The sequence below is a fragment of the Bradysia coprophila genome, assembly GCF_014529535.1.
Source record: "Bradysia coprophila strain Holo2 chromosome X unlocalized genomic scaffold, BU_Bcop_v1 contig_42, whole genome shotgun sequence".
NCBI lineage: Eukaryota > Metazoa > Arthropoda > Insecta > Diptera > Sciaridae > Bradysia > Bradysia coprophila.
The window spans coordinates 56,457-75,991 of NW_023503335.1; the positions used below are offsets into that span (position 1 = coordinate 56,457).

Consider the following 19,535-nt stretch of genomic DNA (forward strand, 5'->3'; position numbering starts at 1 on the left):
GACTAGAAATATGGAAACGTACGAATATCGGGAAATGATTAGAAATCGGGAAATAACTAGAAATGACCAGAAATCGGGAAAAGACCAAAATTGGGAAATGACTAATAATATGAAAACGTACGGAAATCGGGTAATGATTAGAAATGACCAGGAATCGGGAAATTACCAAAAAACAGAAAATCGGTCCTTGCAATCGAGAATTGACTGAAAAACTAGAAAATCGTAAAAAGAAGTAGCTAAATGAAATGAGTGTGAAGAGATCAGAATCAAGAACGAAGGGAATTGTAATAGCGACCAAACTAAAAATTTCGCTCGCTTCGCTCGCGATTTCACATTTTTAAGCAACTTTAATCGATTTTTTTTTTTTTTTTTTTTTTTTCATTCTAAAAAGTTGAAATGGTGTAGCTTTACTCAAAATACTTTTTCCTTTGTACTCCGTTCGCGCTTTTTATTTTTAATACTTACATTTACGTTCATATGTAAGACTCTATTCACAAAACTTTTCCCTCGCTTCACTCGCGCTTTTGGATGACATAAATACCTATAATCATTGTTTGTCAACATTATCGAAAAATTATGATGAAATGATGCCACATGCGTTTAGGAAAATTAAAGAAGATTTACATATGTAATATGTACATAGATTCAAAATAAATATTCTTTACCGGGAAATCCCAATATTAATAGCGGAAAATTTAGTCAAATTTTAGTGGATACTGAAAAAATCGGGAAATCGGATTTGGATACCGGGAAGAAAACATTATTTGCACACGCGAACAGTGCTTTGGCCACGGTTTCAGCTTTTTGATCGGGCAACGGTGCGAACTCAACGAATCTCGTCAGGTCATCGACCATTGATAGAATGACATTATTCCCTTTGTTGGACGTGGGCACTCCCTCTACGATATCTACGGTCGTACGTTTTTGTGCAACCAAAGTGACCGCCGAAGGGGGAATCATGCATGGTTTTCAGAATATTCAGCTTATCATCGTCGTCTGTGATTTCGGTCACGGGATGCGTTATGATTGAGGAGTGGTTCATTTCGTCTTCATCTGGCGTTGTTTCTGATTTTTCGGTGAGATCCGTTTCGCCGACGGAGCTGTTGCTCTTAGTTGAAGCTTCTGAACCGTTGTGGGATTCAACGTGATTATCTGCGATTTTTTGTTCCTCTTCTTCCTCTAGTAGATGGCGTGTCATCGAGCGGGTAATAATCATAATTACCATAATAATTTCGTCTTCTGCGGATGGGCCCTCCGCGATTCGAGACATGGCGTCAGCGTTGCCGTTATCTTTGCCTTTGTGGTATATTACCTCGAAATTGAATTCCGATAAACGAATTTTGTACCGCATAAGTCTGGATGATTGGGATTTCTTCCGCAATTCGCCAGCCAAAGGTCTATGATCGGTGTAAACCTTGAACGGATTTCCAGATAAAAAATGACGCCAGTTTTCCACAGCGAAGATCACTGCGTATTGTTCTAATTCCACCACGGGTCTGGGTGGTATAACATGACGGGTTCCGTCATTAATGCCTCTTTGATGCGTTCGAAACCTGACTGGCATTTGTAGTCCCACACGTATGGCGTGTTTTTGCGCAGCAGATTGTTTTGGGCCTCAACTATGTCGGCGAAATGAGGAATAAACTTCCTGTAATAGTTTGCCAGTCCCAGCCATGCTTGCAATTTCTTTTTGTTCGTTGGTACGGGGTATTTTTCGACTTTGTTGACTCGTTCCGGGTCTGGTTTTATTCCGTTTTGTGAGCATAATAGTACTCTTAGTTCTCTGTGGCCGAATCGACATTTTTGGGGGTTCAGTTTGAATTTATGTTCCCGTAACCGGGTGAGGACTAGGCGCAAGTTTTCGATCAGTTCTTCCTCTGATGCGGCTATTATTATTATGTCGTCGATATATACTAAGCAGATTTTCGACACCAGTCCTGCTAGTATGTTGTTCATCATAGCCTGGAAAAAACCGGAAATGGTGCTCAGACCAAATGGGACTCTTTTGTACTGCCAATTAAAGCCGTCAAAAGTAAATGCGAGTTTTTCGCGGTCTTCTGGGGCAACTTGGACTTGATGGTAGCCTTGTGACATGTCTAGAGAGCAAAGGAACGGTTGGTCCAATAGTTTCTCTTGGAATTCGTCTATTCGGGGTAAGGGGTAAAAGTATGGAACGCACAGCTCGTTTAGCCTTGAGAAGTCTACGCACATTCTCATTTTTTGTTTTCCGTTTTCGTCGAGCTCCGGTTTGGGGCGTAGAAAAATTGGGAAGTTGTAAGGACTGAAACTTTTTTCTATAACCCCGTCCTGCTTCAGTCGGGTGTTTCGTTCCGTGCTGTGTATTGTCCAAATTTCGGTTTCGTGATCTCGCAGGGTGGTTTTGGAACAGCGTAAACATTGATTCATTCGAATTGAAGCTGTCTGGAAGAAATTTTGATTCCATGCATTTGCCCAGTGATCAGCCTTCCATTTCACATCTTCATCGTATCTCAAGGATGCGCGGCGATAATCGTTATATTTTTTCTCTGTTCGATGGTTTTGAGTGTGAGTGTGCGACGTCGTTTGAGGTATTGTATAATAGACAACTGGATTCCTTTCAGGCAATTTTCAGCTTGATTGCTCTTGCCATATTCATATAAATTTTGCTTTGATAGTTTGAACATTAGCGCGTCGAAATCGTTGTAATTGCTTAACCAATTCTCAGGTCGCATGTATGTTGTGCTACGTGTATGTTGAAATATAGATTTCAGTAATTGTGGTATGCCTTTCGGATTTTGTGCGGTGTTATGCAGAAACGAAATGAAAGCTGGTATAGAAAATAGGGAATGTATAGTACGGCCGATAATCCTTCGGTTTGGGGTAAACCGTTTATTTCTTTCGAAGGGAACCGGCAATGATCAGTGTAGTACGAGTTTATGATTGCGTTCTCATCGATCGTTGATGCAGCTGTTGATATCAATTGAATATCTCGTTTATTCGAAGTTACTTTAATTTGTGGTGGATAATATCTGCGTTAACCGAAGGAGTGTTTATTTTTTGCTTAATTGTGCTTATTATTGTTGCATCGAGCGGGGGTCCTCCCTGCCGCGCGTGCTTATTCATTTCATCGTTAATTACTCCGTTAACTTGATTTTCACCATTTCCATATATTATTTCTTCGCATATTTTGAATTCATGGTTTTTAGTGCTGCTGAATACGTGTCGTTGCATTCGCATGCTGGGTACTGTTTCGTGTTGCCCACTGGCAATCACGTGATTGTTTTCTACTACATTAGTGTAATTTTCGTGTATAATTTCTGCTTCCGTCGACTCTTCCCGTGGTTTTGAGATAATGTCTGTCCACCCAATGTCGTTCACCGTTCCATCCGGGGTGGGTATAACATTCTTTTGCGGGTCGTTTGTGATTGCTTTTCTGCCGATAACTGCGTTTTCTAGGGAGCCCGTGTCAATGGTTATCGTATCGTCGATCCAGTTCATTATGACCCTTTTTTTGGAAGTCTCTGCCGATTATGGCGTCTGCTTTCGTGGGTCCCAATGTTTCGAAAATTTGCATGGGCCATTCCACGTTGTTTTTCCCCATTTGCAAATTCACTGAAGTTTGACCGTGAGATTTTTGTGCTTGTCCACCGAAACCTGACATTGTTCGTGTTGATCCGGTGTATACCGGGTTTTTGATAGATGCGGCTTTTGCGATGGAGGTCACAGCTCCGGAGTCTATTAACACGTCCAGGCTGCCTGTCGAGCTGGAGGATGAGGGGAGCTTGAGAATAGCATCGTTTGGTAAGTTCATAGTTGTCACACATGTTGGTTCCTTATGCAAAATGACCGCGTGTTTCTGTGTAGTTTTTTCAAATGAGGCATCGGGGAGTTCGGAATAGTTGATCGTTTGCGAGTTTTCATTTTGATCTGTTTGCACGCGTATATTATCGAAATTTTTCCTGTTGTCGTTCGTGATTATCCACTCTTCAAGTACTTTCGCGCTTTCCTTATTTATTAGTTTTATTAGGGTTGATTCTAAGCGTATGTCCGGGTCTATGTCGTTGTCAGTTATGTTTGTATGACACTTATCAGAAATTCTGTCCTGCGCACTGTGTCCGTGGCAGGAGTTTTTTAGTTTCCCGGTGGTTGGGTGCTGGTAGGGTTAGCATTGCGTGCATTACGCATATCGATTCCTTTTTGAATGCATTCCTCGAAATCGTGGTTGAATCCATGGCATTCGAAGCAAGCCTGTGTGCGACAATCGGCGCTAAAGTGTCCGCGTTTGTGACATCTGAAACATTCCAATAATTCGGCCCCGCCTGTCGGTGGCGGCTGTCTTCCTCGTCGATCATACTGGCGGTTATCCCTACGATTGTTGTAGTGGCGCGAATTTCGGTCGTTACTCCCTTGATAGTTTTGCCGATTTGGTTCCTGTTCTTGTGCTTTTGCGGTTTCCATGTTGCTTTTCAGAACTGTAACGAGTTGACCGAGGAGCGTCTCTAGTTTGCTGAAACCTGCGGCCGACTCCAATTTGACTTGGTTCAGCTGGTCCGAGTAGCTGTTTTCGATGTTCATTACGCCGTTGTTCGAGCCGTCGTCGCGCATATGTGCAGGCTCCTCCTTGCATATTGCTTCTGCTTCCTTCTTCTTCTTCTTCTTTTTCAGCCTGTTTCTATCCACTGCTGGATGTAGGCCTCTCCAACTTCTTTCCATTTCGTACGATCCATTGCCATTTGCTGCCAGTTTGTACCTGCAATATTCTTAATTCCGTTTGTCCATCTCTCTGGTGGTCTACCTATAGCTCGTCTTTTATATGGTCGCCAGTTCATGATCTTTTTGGTCCAACGTTCGTCTGTCCTTCTTGCAATATGTCCCGCCCAGCTCCATTTCAGAGATGCTATTCTTTCCATGACATCACCGGATGAGTCACGACTGGATATGGAATCGTCCCACCAATATTGATCAGACTGTCTGCCAGTTCTGAGAGGAGACGGTGTTATTGGTACTAGCCGGTAGTTGGCCTCGTTCAGTTCTGTTTCCAGTGAATGTGGTGTTATTGACCTATCGAATTCTGTGATGCTGACTCGGTCGAGAGGTTGACTTTCGTTCAGGGTGGAGTTTCTTTTACGTTGGAAATCTTCCGCGTCGTCGCTTTCGTCGCTATCGCTTGATAACTCCACAATTGAGTGAGACGTTTCGAATTTTTCGGAGACCGATTTGCTGAAGCTGTCGATTGAGTTTTTTCTGTCTTGCCAGTTTTCGCGTAGCTCGTTTTCGAGATCGTTCACGTTGTTTCTTTCCAGACGAAGTTGCGCTTTTAAATCACTGACGGTATTTCGCAAAGACGTATTTTCCTCTTCGGATAGTCCCACTTGACGTATGTAGTGTTCGATTTCGGATTCTAATGTTGCGATCTTGTCCACTGCCGCTGAGTGATCGTTGCGTATTCGCTCTTCGGTTAGTAACTTTGCTTGCAGGTCTTGCACCAGCACTGTCAACTCTTCTTCCGTTCGGATTAGATTTTCCCGTGATTGTTCGGCGAGTGTTTTATATTGCTCGTATTTTTGGCGCAATAGATTGTTATCGTGTTCGTCGCGAGTTACAGTTTGTTCAAAAATGAAATGCACAGTTTTTAGTATTTCGAGACAGTTGACAATTTCAATCTGTCAGATAGTAAAGGATGCGTTTAATTAACCGGCGCATTAACAGATTTGAAATTTGAATGGTTTTTTTCCACAGCTACAGATTTTTGCATGTTAAGTTTCTTACATTTTTTGCAAATAGCATTTTAATAGTAGGAAACTTAGATTTCGTCAGAAGAATTTGCGAACGGAAAAATGTAAATTTATTTTTAGTCTGAGTATTGTTCTACATCTATAATTTCTCTTAGATCGTGTCTTTATTCAAAGAAATCGATGGTGTTGTACAGCGGCTAACTGTTAAAACCCAGCCACTATTGAGAATTTTAAATAAATCGAAACAATCCAATCCACAATACATTCCATAACTTTTAACAGTTGTCAAAAATACTATAGCTGCATATATTAGCGACTCTTTTTCAAATGCCGAATAAATTTGCTTCAAGTCAAGTTCAATTTTTGCATTGATCAACTAGTTTTGGTGATCTTTCTTGTAATTATTACGCACTACATGGGAATCATTTTCACACATTTTAATAGTTGCTTTTGTTAAATATTCAATGCACAAAACCTATTCTACAAAACCAGTCCACTGAGCCAACATACATGTTCTATTGAAATTTCAATTGTCAAAATAATATCGAAGCCATTGATTTATGATGACGAGAAGGTACATTCATCTCTCAGAAATTTTACTTTTTCATTTCTTTTATTGTTTTGTTTATTTTTTTGTGTTTTTACGAAATCCTTTTCATTATTCATGATAACTCAAAGTAAATACAAAAACATAAAAAGTAATGAAAAAGTAAAATTTCTGCGAGATGAATGTTCCTTCTCGGCATCATAAATCAATGGCTTCGATGTCATTTTGACAATTGCCATTTCAATAGAAATGTATGTTGGCCGAATGAACTGTTTTTGTAGAATAAGTTTTGTGCATTGAATAACAAAAGCAACTATTAAATGTGTGTAAAGTAGAATTTAATTCACTCTATTCCCATGTAGTGCGTAATAATTACTAGAATGATCACTGAAACTAATTGATAAATGCAAAAATTGATCTATTCGCCTAGTCGGTTGGACGGAGCCACATTTTTTTATAATTGTTGACAATTTTTTTTTCCCTGATGCTTATTCGTGTTTCCAATATCGTCACTTCAAGTGCTGATAAAACTTCTTGTAAAAAATTTGCTAAATGTATGAAGCAGACGGTCTTTCTACAGATTTGAGTATTCAAAGACCATCGATTTGTTTGAATAGAAACACGATCTAAGAGAAATCATAGATGTAGAACAATACTCAGACTCAAAATAAATTTACATTTTTCCGTCCGCGAATTCTTCCTACGAAATCTAAGTTTCCTACTATTAAAATGCTATCTGCCAAAAATGTAAGAAACTTAACATGCAAAAATATGTAGCTGTGGAAAAAATCATTCAAATTTCAAATCTTTTAATGCGCCGGGTAATTAAACGCATCCTTTACTATCTGACAGATTGCAATTTTGAAATGTCTCGAAATACTAAAAACTGTGCATTTCATTTTTGAACAAACAGTAGCGCTGTCTGAAAAGCTTCCCACTTTGCTTCAGTTTGCTCGATGATTTTTTCAAACAAATACTCGGTGCAATGCCAAGTTTGAATTTGTGCAGCTAGGGGATTGTCTAGTAGAAGTTGGTAAACTTCGCGATTGGTTAGGGCGTGGAGATATTTTTTCAGATTCTGGTTAAGGTCTTCGGTTTTTTTGTTAAGATGTTGAACCTGTAGCTTGAGATCGTTCAGCTCTTCGTTTTCTGATTTTTTACCGTCCATATAGGGCCAGTGAATTTGGTTTCGCGGCGTTAGGACTGGTAGATGTTAACGACATGTGACTAACATTGGTAGCATCGTTTCGCGACTCTATATTGAACCGTTGGGGTTTTTTTTGGGGAATAATTACTGTTCGTGTTGTGTTGATTGTGCGAGCAAAAATTGGTTTTACCGACTTTGAGAGATATATTGCGCTAGCGCATGCAGGTATAATAACTTGGTTATTGCTTGGTAATTGTTTTCAAATGCCAACGCTTAGTTTCACTGCCGAGGGAAATTTTTTCAATATGGTTGCCGCTTGGCTTCACTTTTGATTGATCTTTTTTTTTAAATGCCGACGCTTGGCTTCACTTCCAATGGATTTTTTTTTTAATATGGTTGCCGCTTGGCTTCGCTTTTTGATTTATTATTTTTTGTTATTACAACGCTTGGCTTCACTTTCAATGGAATTTTTTTTTAATATGGTTGCCGCTTGGCTTCGCTTTTTGATTTATTATTTTTTGTTATTACAACGCTTGGCTTCACTTCCAATGGAATTTTTTTTTTCCAATATGGTTGCCGGTTGGCTTCAATTTTATGACTGTGTTTTTTTTATGCCGCCGCTTGGCTTCACTTTCAATGGAATTTTCGGGCTTGGCGTCACTTTTTCGATTTCTTTGGAATTTTTTGACTTCACTTCTTACGCGATGTTTCTTTCGTATAAAATGGCCGCGGTTTGGCGTCGCTATGAAATTTCGCCTATTCACTTATTTTTCACTTGTGTGTTTTTTACGTTGGGCGCCAATGTCGCGTTCCAAATTCAGTTTGGTAACACTTACCGCTAGCTCAGCGGGTATTTCAGAGGAAACGACAGATTTATTCCCGAATGGTAATATTTTATTAAATCTTTTAGTTACATCAAGTTATAACTCCGAAATAGAACGCACGATTAGTATATAACTTGACCTGTTGTAATAGAGGTCGGATAGTGAGTGAATCAAAAGGTAATTAATTTGCTCAGTGTAGACAAATTCGTCTTACTAGGATATTCTATTGTCTTTAAGAGAGGCAATATTGCGGACCACTGGTGATTACTCTCACCTGTCGTGACACGATTTCTCAATCATTCATAATCTTACTCTCAATTAAGAGGTTCATTAACCTCATAGCATTTATTCCTGATGCACATAATCCCAACAAAAATCTTCGAGAAAAGTGTGACGCAGTCTTTGAAGTACAATTTCTAAAATGAATGATATCGCTAGAGTTGACGCTTTCATCTTCGTTACGCAAAAATTAAATGTTACACCCAATTTTAGTTCAAACAAGCTGGCTTAGTTTTTCTCATCATCTGCCAAATAATTTTTACCAAAAAAAATTTGACTGGAAACAACCAAAATTTTACCAAAAAAATCTGCGTCGCATGTGGCAGATTTTTCTTGCTGGTCTGTTCCTGAACATTTACCACTTTGCGACGCAGATTTTTTTGGTAAAATTTTGGTTTTATTAGACAATTCGATATGTGTACAAAAATGCTACTTCATGTATAAAACTTCATAAGAGCACGGAGAAATTCAGAATTGGCCGAGGTGTAAGGCAGGGTGACACCATTTCACCGAAATTATTCACGGCGATTCTGCAGAGTATTTTTAGGAAGTTAAACTGGAGTAAAATGGGAATAAAGATAAATGGAGAGTACCTGAGCAATCTCCGCTTCGCTGATGACATTGTACCGATAGCAGCGAATCTAGGTCAGGCTCAGCTCATGCTACAACAGTTAAGTGAAGAGGCGAGCAAAGTTGGCCTCAAGATGAACTTATCGAAAACAAAAGTCATGACCAACATCGGGGACGATAGAGAAATCAAAATTGGTGACACTGTCATTGAACGAGTCGACAGCCATGTATATCTAGGACATAAACTGAAGTTAGGTCTGGACAACCAAATTGCAGAAATAAGACGTAGGATTGGTCTTGCATGGGCAGCGTTCGGAAAACTCAGACTAATTTTCAAAAGCAAAATGAATAATAGTCTGAAACGCAAAGTTTTCGACACTTGTGTCCTTCCAGTGCTCACTTATGGAGCGGAAACGTTAACTTTAACAAAAGCATCCGAAGATAAATTGAGAGTGACACAAAGAGCCATGGAACGGAGTATGCTTGGAATAACACTCAGAGACAGAATGACGAATCAATGGATTCGACAACAAACCAGGGTCGTTGATGTCATGGAAAGAATAGCATCTCTGAAATGGAGCTGGGCAGGACATATTGCAAGAGGGACAGACGAACGTTGGACCAAAAAGATCATGAACTGGCGACCATATAAAAGACGAGCTATAGGTAGACCACCAGAGAGATGGACAAACGGAATTAAGAATATTGCAGGTACAAACTGGCAGCAAATGGCAATGGATCGTACGAAATGGAAAGAAGTTGGAGAGGCCTACATCCAGCAGTGGATCGAAACAGGCTGAAAAAGAAGAAGAAGAAGAAGATTTGACGAAAGTAATTCTCTATCTGCCACCATTCAAGAAATATCTCTAAAACCCCAATTGACCCACCCATTTCAAACTTTCGACATTTTTCACAAATGCCCTTCTTTTCTACTCGTAAAACTCTGAGACTTTGCCGAAGAAAGTAACTCTCTATCTGCCACCATTCAAGAAATACCTCTAAAAACATAATTGACCCACCCATTTCCAACTTTAGACATTTTTCACATATGCCCCTCTGTTCTACTCGTAAAACTCTGAGACTTTGCCGAAGAAAGTAATTCTCTATCTCTCATAACCCAAAAAAATATTAGTCCTTTCATCCTACGCTCGAGTAGCTCAAAATTTGGTCACTCTAATCACTCTAGCTCAAACGAATCTGCCCCGATTTTTTTTAATTATTTTTTTGTTCGAATCGTGTTACGAATACCTTTCATTTGATGGGTCGCACGCCTCTGTAGGTTTCAATACAGCTAAGCTACAGCCGAAAACGCGTTCCCGACCCTCGAAAACCACACTCAGAAACCACTTCGAGGCCAATAAAGCAAAATTCTGGTTTTTCCTGGGGTAATGGCGTATCACATTTTCATTTTTATGCCCACCCTGAGGTTCCTGCAAAATTTCATGGAGATTGGCTGACTAGTTTCCGAGATCGACCGTCGATAGATAGACAGATAGACAGATAGATAGAAACATACAGAGTAAGTTGAAAGATTTTGATTGTTTGGAAAACGTTAATTTGGTGCATTTTCTAACAAAATGACCAACTTCAAAACGATGTATCTCCGGCAATTTTAAAGTTACATAGTCGAGTGATAGCTCGTTTTGCTCGTATTTGAAGCGCGAATAAGATAGAATAGGATTTGTGGTGATACAGGCCAAAGGAAAGAAACTTAAATTCTCGCCTATATATAGTTGTCGCGTCTCAAAAAATTTTCTTCGTTCTTTTTTTGGAAGTTAGACTGCGTCAAGTCCTCCGCTATCGCTTCGGACATGATTATTTGCTCTCGCATATACCACATTCGGACCTCTTCGCGAGTCTATCGCGCATGGAATATTTGCATATTCCTTCATTACATACATCTTTTGCGCACGCGTAGTCGCACTCACCGTCGACATTCTCACTCGATTTCATGCTTCGATGCGAGTATAGTGTGCAGGTACTATATGTTTTTTTTTTTTTAATTGTTCGTTTAATCAAATCAAGTTTATACAGTTTGTTTACAAATAATTCTTGTTAAAAATAAATTTACAGTCTGCCAGACTTTTCCAAATTTATGTATGAAATTTCATCATTTTAAGTAATACTAGACTTAAAAATTTAAAAAAAATTGAAATTTAATTGGAATAAATGAAATTGCAATAGGTTCATCACCTTGTAGATTGAAAAAAGCACGAAAAACAATCAATATTCTAAATTTTTTGAGTAAATACTTAACCTAGGGTTACAACAAAGTTTGTTGTGATCAAATCAAATTTGAAAGAAATCGTAATTCTCATAATCAGTTCGTATGCAGTGGTCATTTTGGTGATACGAAATTACAAATAGGGATGCGGTTGTGTCTATAATGACAATAGCTTGGAATTATGGCCTCCTAACAGCGAGTGGGAGGTTTATAGGTACAGTTAGCAATTCTTTCTGCTGAAAAGCTGCCAAATTCACTAATAACGTTGTTATCATGTGAATACGTCTTGCTAAGCATATTCATAGCCAAATCGTACAGGTGTACGTTAAGCCTCGGCACTTTCGTAACTTTGTGCAGTTCTTCAGTAGATAAATACTTAAAGTTCGTTCTCGATCTTCTGAAATTGATTGCCATACGTAGGCATCTATTTTCAAAGACTTTTAACCTCCTAATCAAGTACTTTGGCAAACTATGCCAAACCGCGACGGCATAAGTTAGAACCGGCCTCAATATGGTTACATAGGTTTTAACTTTAACTTCTTGCGAAATGCCATTATTGACTTTCATGATGGGATACAGTTTATGTAAACCGGTGTTAGCTTTCAGAAGCATCCTGTTCACATGTTCGTTGTGTTTAAGGTTTGGTTGAACGTAGTAACCCAAGAAACGAACGCTATCCTTGAAAGGGATTTTTGTGCCATTCATTTCAATGCTACAAGCTTTTTCATTTTTGGGACGCCCGCGGTTGGACCTCTGAATGAAAAGAGCTTCAGATTTTTGCACATTTACTCTAATTTTCCAAATCTGATAGTATCTGTGCAACTTGTGAAGGTGGCTTTGTACATTTGACTTAGCTCTGCTCAGGGATAATCTCGTAGAAAAAGTACTTGTATCATCTGCAAAGACAGTCAGAGTAGTGTTCATATGCGTCGGCAAATCAATCATGAAAATGATAAAGAGTAAAGGTCCTAGTATGGATCCTTGCGGTACCCCATCATTCACTGTTATTGGGTCGGAGAGCTGGTGTCCCAACTTAACTCTGTAACTACGTCCTTTGAGGTAGGAGAAAATAATTCTGATGAGATAATCAGGAAACTTCAAGTTTATCAGTTTATATATGAGACCTTCAACTATATGTTAATGTTGCCTTGTTACACTATTCTTCAGTGCATGAATATTCTGTATATCATGCTAAAATCATGGCGATTATTTTGCCTACGCGTTTTCACTGGACATAAGGAATGCGGCTACGGTGTAACCGCACGACATTAGTCTCATTCATTCACACTTTAATGCCCATTTTGGCGTCGCGACACGTGAGCGGGTCACGACAAGAAGAGTGCATCTTTCGTACAATGACTTCCTTAAATTTCATAATGATTTGGAAAATATTACACTACAATATGACTCCTGGCAGACACCTCTAAGATGCAGCTTTACTGTAAAGGGGGTTGGGCTATTCCGAAAGCACCACTTATCTCGGCACAGCTGACTGTTGCATCATTACAAAATTATGCAAGATGGTTTTGGCGTTTAACGGTCGATTGGGTTGTTAGCTGCCTATTCACCCAAAACGAAGCTAATGATGTCGTAATGACAACAACGGATACTGAGTACACTGGAATGTGTACCATGAATGTTGAATTATCTACAAAAACTCTTTGGTAAACAAGACAAAAAAATGTGAAATATGCTTTCGTAAAAAAAATTTGTAATCAAACATCTTGACCAATTGGAATTAAATAGAAAATTTTGTTTCAGAAGATCTTATTACTATCATCTCATTTCATTTTATATAGTATCTGTGTGCAAGAATTTCATGCATGCTTTAATAGTTTTAGAAAGTTTTGAAGAAGTACAGTAAATGTGTAGATTTTTTAATAAATATTCATTTATGCACCGCACAACTGAAATACGACATATTTTTTGTTATGAAATGTCAGGTTTTCAAGAACGATATATCGTGCGGGAAAAAATTTCATTTCTTTACTATTTATCGTGTGAGAACGGTTTTGAATGAATTTTTCCATGACTATTCGATTGAACAAATTTAATATGGTGAATGTGAAGTATGTACGTTTTCAAGTAAATTGATGTGTTTTGTCTATTTCAGCTGTCCGGTGCACAAAACGTTGTTCTGAAGAAATATTAAAAATCACTTCTTTATTTTCAAACACTTTATTAGAAATTAATTCAATTACACACAAAAACACAATGTCACTTTTAGTATGGTTAATTCTAATAGTCGCGGGTCGGGTGAGACAACTTAAGACAAATTAAACTGAATTAAACTGAATGAATCCTTAGCTAGCGTTAAACCTTTACTTATAGTGAATTTAACATTGAAGGTATAGCAAGTCGTAAAAAACCCATTAAATTTTATTGTTTTCCCATATGCGCTTATTCATAAAAAACCAAGATTTTCATCTTCCGAATTTCTTAATTGTTTTTCTCTCTAAGAGGTCTTTCTCTTGTACTAGTTCAATCATACATTTTCCATATAGTCAATGTATTTTGAATTTCTCATAAATCAAAAGACTTTCTTGAGTAGAAATACTTCCGCAAGCATTTGGCGGTTATTTAACGAATATTCAAAATATAATGCAATCGACAATGGTATACAAAATTCTTGTTGCATGATCTTTAATCGCCTAACTTGCTACTATAATGATAATCTATTTAAAGGCGTTATCTCAAAATTAAGTAGTATGAGATCTTCAAGAATTATTTGAATTAATTAATGATTGAGAAATAATTCCTTCACATCATTCCCTCAAGAAGTGTGATATAAGGGATCACACGACAAAAGAAAAAAAAATATTATGAATATTCACGCATGCACTTCGACTAGCTATTCCTCTTTTCACAAAAAGTGTGATATTCATATAACACTTAAATTGTCCCGACCTTTAACCAAATTCTACTTAAAAAACAAAACAAAAATTGTTTTAAAACTAGGTTAACCTCCCGGACGCCTATCCTAAAATTAAAACAAGTTAGGAGAATGACAATAAGTCCAGTTAACTGCTTAACTAAGAAAATCTATAATGAAAATAAGTATCAAATTTTTTAACTTTGTCTTTATGAATCAAATTTTCTTCTCATTTGTCATCGACTATCGTTATATTTGGTTCTTTAATTGACTTAAAGCAGAATATTTTTAGTTATGTGAATCACTAAATTTTAATTTTCAAAATTTGGTAATATTTTAAACTATGCATCCATGCAGTACATTTTAAAACCATTTTCAAATCTGAAAAAAGCAGTGAAACAGTTAACCTTGCAGACCTCTGCTATAAAGTAACGAGCGATGATCATAGAGTATCGAGCGGTCACGATAACGTACTGAGCGGTGATGCTAACATACTGAGCGGTGACGATAAAGGAACTTTTTTTTAGAAACAACTTTGAGAACAAATTCAAAAATCAATATGTTTTGGGGACTGTCCTCATTGTTGATGTAATTTACTGCACCGTCTCACCCATTATATTGTTCAGAAACCGTGTGGCGACGGCTTTTAATGCCGAAGGCTGACTTTTAAAAACCAAGCGGTAATTCATAGCCAGGTACTCAACGCTTTAGACCGAGCAGTGACCATGAAGTACCGAGCGGTGACTAATAAGTACCGAGCGGTGACTAATAAGTACCGAGCGGTGACTAATAAGTACCGAGCGGTGACTAGTAAGTACTGAGCGGTGACTAATAAGTACCGAGCGGTGACTAATAAGTACCGAGCGGTGACTAATAAGTACCGAGCGGTGACTAATAAGTACCGAGCGGTGACTAATAAGTACCGAGCGGTGACTAATAAGTGCCGAGCGGTGACTGATAATACCGAGCGGTGACTGATAATACCGAGCGGTGACTGATAATACCGAGCGGTGACTAATAAGTACCAAGCGGTGACTAATAAGTACCAAGCGGTGACTAATAAGTACCGAGCGGTGACTAAGAAGTACCGAGCGGTGACTGATAATATCGAGCGGTGACTAATAAGTACCGAGCGGTGACTGATAATATCGAGCGGTGACTAATAAGTACCGAGCGGTGACTAATAAGTACCGAGCGGTGACTAATAAGTACCGAGCGGTGACTAATAAGTACCGAGCGGTGACTAATAAGTACCGAGCGGTGACTAATAAGTACCGAGCGGTGACTAATAAGTACCGAGCGGTGACTAATAAGTACCGAGCGGTGAATGATAATACCGAGCGGTGACTAATAAGTACCGAGCGGTGACTAATGTGTACCGAGTGGTGACTAATGTGTACCGAGCGGTGACTAATGTGTACCGAGAGGTGACGAATAAGTACCGAACAGTGACCATTAGGTACCAATTCTTTAGTACTGAGCTGTGACTCTAAAGTACATAACGGTGACTATTAAGTACTGACAGGTGATTAATAAGTACCGCGCAGTAACTATTAAGTATCGAGCGTTGACTATTTAGTGCTGAGCGATGACTATTTAGTACTGAGTTTACTAAGTACTGAACGGTGACTTTTAGTGCTGAGATGGAACTATTTAGATTGTCCTGAAATTTCGACGACATGAGTATCGGTGACATCCTGAAGAAACGGTGACTAACTGAAAAAACAACGAGAAGAAATGGTGACTTCCTGAAGAAACGACGAGAAGAACCGGCCACTATAGTCGCCGTTTCTTCTCCTCGTTTCTTCAGGAAGTTATCGTTTCTTCAGGTAGTCACCATTTCTATAGGATGTCACCGTTTCTTTAGGAAGTCACCGTTTCTTCTCACCGTTTCATCAGAAAATCTGAAGAGTCGTCATTACATGTCACCATTTTTTCAGAAAGTCACCGTTTCTTCGAAACCATCGACTTCCTGAAGAAACGACGAGAAGAAACAACGACTTTCAGAAGCAACGCATCTCACCGTTCAATCTCTGATTGCAAGCAACTAAAACAAATAAAATAAAAAGCTTTGTATTTTATTTCAAATGAATAAAATCTACGTACACTGGCTTATTCTTGATTTGAGATGAAATTTCGATTTCAAGATATTCTTCAGTTGACAATCTCAACTCAAGATTACTAATTCAGCTGACATTGAGATCCCAAATCAACTCTAATTTTCGTCTCGCCGTAAAGGCGTTTTGTTGGTTCCTATGGAATTCATCCTTTTACGAAATGTAACGTAAAGGAGTTTAGTTCATCACTACAGAATTCATCTTTTTATAACATGAAAACCAATTTTCATTGCACATAAAAAGCGTTTTAATACGCCGAGCGATCCGGCCCATTGCCCCGGAGCGAAGCGGAGGGCCGCAATGCGAGCCGGGCGCAGGAACGGTGTCGGTAACTTAGGAGTTAATTTTTTTCTCTCTCGCATCGTGTCATAAATAGTCTGTGTCATTAGACCCGTACGAAGTACTGGGGTCTTATAGGTTTACGCATACGTTTGTAACACGTCGAATTGGACTCCCTGAGTAAGGGGAAACCTATTGTGGTTGTCTAGAGATGCCAAATCCGCGAAAAAAACATAGCTAACGCCGACCCGTACGAAACACCTATTCGTGTCAAAAGCCTTTAAAATCACTTACATTATCCACTCTTTGCCTTGTTATCATATACAAATAAATTGCCGGAGGCAATACAGACAGCCCCGTACGAAGACAAATTTCATAAATTCCTATTTAAACAGCTATGTACCGCTATATTTACCTATATTTCACTGTAAATAAACATTTTACAGAAAAATATGATATTATATAGCTCTATATGCCTGTATATAGCTCAATATAGCTGTATATAGGTATATATAGATGTCCATATATGGAATCCCTGAAACACCCCACACACATAACAAATTATTTCCATGTTAACAGAAACTCTCTAAGTACCATTTTTCTCAAGATATATCACTTTTAATAAAATCCAATATGGCCGCCGGCAGCCATTTTGTTAGGAGACCGGAAATAGTACCGACGCTTTACATTCGTTAATACCTTTCAAACAAAAAAAAATTCATGAAATTCGGTCAAAATTTACTCGAGATATTGTCAAAATACACCACGTTCACTGTACTTCCGAGTAGCCAGATAAGAGCTCACTCCAAGAGACCTAGCTCACGCTCCGGAGAACATAATTTCATTAAAAAAAATTTCCCTGATTGGTACGGTCAATACCTATCTAATAAAGCTAAAACAGACGAAATATGTTCAAATGTGGCCGACCTACAAGCAAAAACTGCTTGCCGCCCAGACCAGAGAGCCGATCAAAAATCGTCGGCGGCGTCTAGCCGTCCCAAAAGAGCTGGCGGCCGGCGGCTGAGTCGGCTTAGCCGTTCTAAAAGAGGAGGCGGCGACTGGGCCTAGCCGCCGGTTAAAAAGTCGGCTGGCGGCGGCTGTAGTATTATTTGTCTTACAATAACAACAGCAACAATTATTACAAAAAATTTAAGATTTATTCGAAGAACGATTGAACACATTCATAGGTTCGATTATAAAGTTAAAGTTAATACTAAAAATACTAAAAATAGAGAACTAAAACTCGAAGTGCTCCTTGACGAGATCAAAGTTTTCATGAATGAATAAAATTTTTTGCATCGTAATTGGATTTAAGTTAGATTTGTGTTTTGTCATCAGAATTCCTGCTACCGAAAAGAATCTCTCAACGATAGCAGAGGTTGCCATAAAAGATAAAATTACTTTTGAGATTGTACTCATGTACGGATACTGTTTTTGATTTGTCGCCCACCATATTAATGGGTCCTCCAAAACACCTATCACCGAGGTGTATTTGCTCAATTCCCTCCTAATACAATTGATAGGAGAATCTGAAACTGCTGCACTAGCTGCACAATGCTTTTCGATTAATTCTAATCGAATTCGTTTGACATCATTTCCCATTTGCTGTGTTGATTCTCTTTTGCGTCCTTGTTTCTCATCCGACTGTGAAGACTGTGATTTACCTTCGCTTAGCGATAATTCGTACTTCTGCCACTTATCAAGCAAAATTTCAGCAACGTCAATATCATTTTTAGTAAAATAGTCTTTAATTTGCCCTAAGTGCTGCATCGACGGATCTAAAAATGCCGCCAAGACCATATCATCGTCCAATTTGAACCGTTTATCAAAGTTGTCCAAAAGTATCGTAACGGCGCGTCTACCGAGTGGTGATAAAGACTTCTCTTTCGAAAGTTTATTTAAGCTAGAACAGAGATTGACATAGAGAATTCGAAAACTTACAATGCTTTGATGTAAATTTTACTTCTCTTTTATCTCAATGTAAAAAATTAACGTCATGTTGAGCGTTGCATATTTCGATCCTTGGAATACGTCTGTGGCTTTTTCGAATACACCAAGAATTTTAACAAATTCCTTTACGACGTTATGCTCCGTGTCCGATAAAATCAAGTGGTACTTCTTCGCCCGTTCCAGGCAGTTGTTTATAACATCTGCAACCAGACAATGAGTCCAACCTTAGAATGTTAAAATGAAAAGAAATTTCGAACTTGCCTATATTTTTGTCGAAGCTATTCAGCATAGTCAGAAAACTGTTCCAACGGGTCGCATTTGAATTCTTTATCGTTGTAAATTGAGTGGCACGTCTCACTTGATCGGTAGAAAATCGTTTCACTATTTCAGCATCATCTTCTTCTATATCAAAATCTGAGATTATGAATTCTGATGTTTCCAATAGTTCAGCTGAAATTACGAAGGAGTACGTGAAACAATCAAAAGGGTGCAAACGACATTCATCGCCACTATTTTCTGGTTGGTAGATAATAATTGACTTAAAAAAAAACATTGGAAAAATCCAACTTACATATGTTTTCGAGCTCGCTGAATATACGATAGAGGGTTTTGTTATATTCGTCATCATGCGTTTTCCGCAAATCTTCATATTTGTACATCAATGCCTTATTGATATTTTTCATTTTTGTCTGTAATAGCTGGAGACTCTCCATTTCCTCATGATGTAACAAGTCCACCGATACCAATAACGAAACATCATGTGCCAGACATGATTTCCAATCTAGATTAAGAATTTTACATGCCAGTTTGACATTCGAACCATTATCTGTACATGCACGAAATATTTTCTCATTGAGACCAAACTCCTTCTTGACGCTTTCGAAAGACTTGGCAATTTCTTCGCCGGTGTGTGGATGCGGAAAATAATCCGTTTTCAGACAAATAGACCGCATCTGATATTTGGAGTCTATCCAATTAATCCAGTAATTTATGTATGACAATCGTCTAACAT

At 38.5% G+C, this 19,535-nt stretch overlaps 1 protein-coding gene across 1 annotated transcript; it reads right to left on the reverse strand.

Moving 5' to 3' along the window:
- Positions 1–17,738: 17,738 nt before the first annotated feature.
- Positions 17,739–19,206, reverse strand: LOC119069987 (E3 SUMO-protein ligase ZBED1-like). The gene is made up of 4 exons (XM_037174228.1): positions 19,095–19,206; positions 18,785–18,973; positions 18,537–18,723; positions 17,739–18,476 (listed from the first exon to the last, which is right to left on the reverse strand). Exons 1-4 carry the CDS (start codon positions 19,204–19,206, stop codon positions 17,810–17,812), a joined length of 1,155 nt encoding a protein of 384 aa, XP_037030123.1. The 3' UTR covers positions 17,739–17,809.
- Positions 19,207–19,535: the final 329 nt, after the last annotated feature.

Excerpts from the sequence above, each read along its gene's own strand:
- LOC119069987 (XM_037174228.1), bottom strand. The coding sequence starts at position 19,206 with ATGAAAAATATCAATAAGGCATTGATGTACAAATATGAAGATTTGCGG. Across the intron at positions 18,974-19,094 it reads CAGCGAGCTCGAAAACATAT|CTGAACTATTGGAAACATCA; the intron begins GTAAGTTGGATT and ends TCGTAATTTCAG. Across the intron at positions 18,477-18,536 it reads TACATTGAGATAAAAGAGAA|CTTAAATAAACTTTCGAAAG; the intron begins GTAAAATTTACA and ends TCTCTGTTCTAG.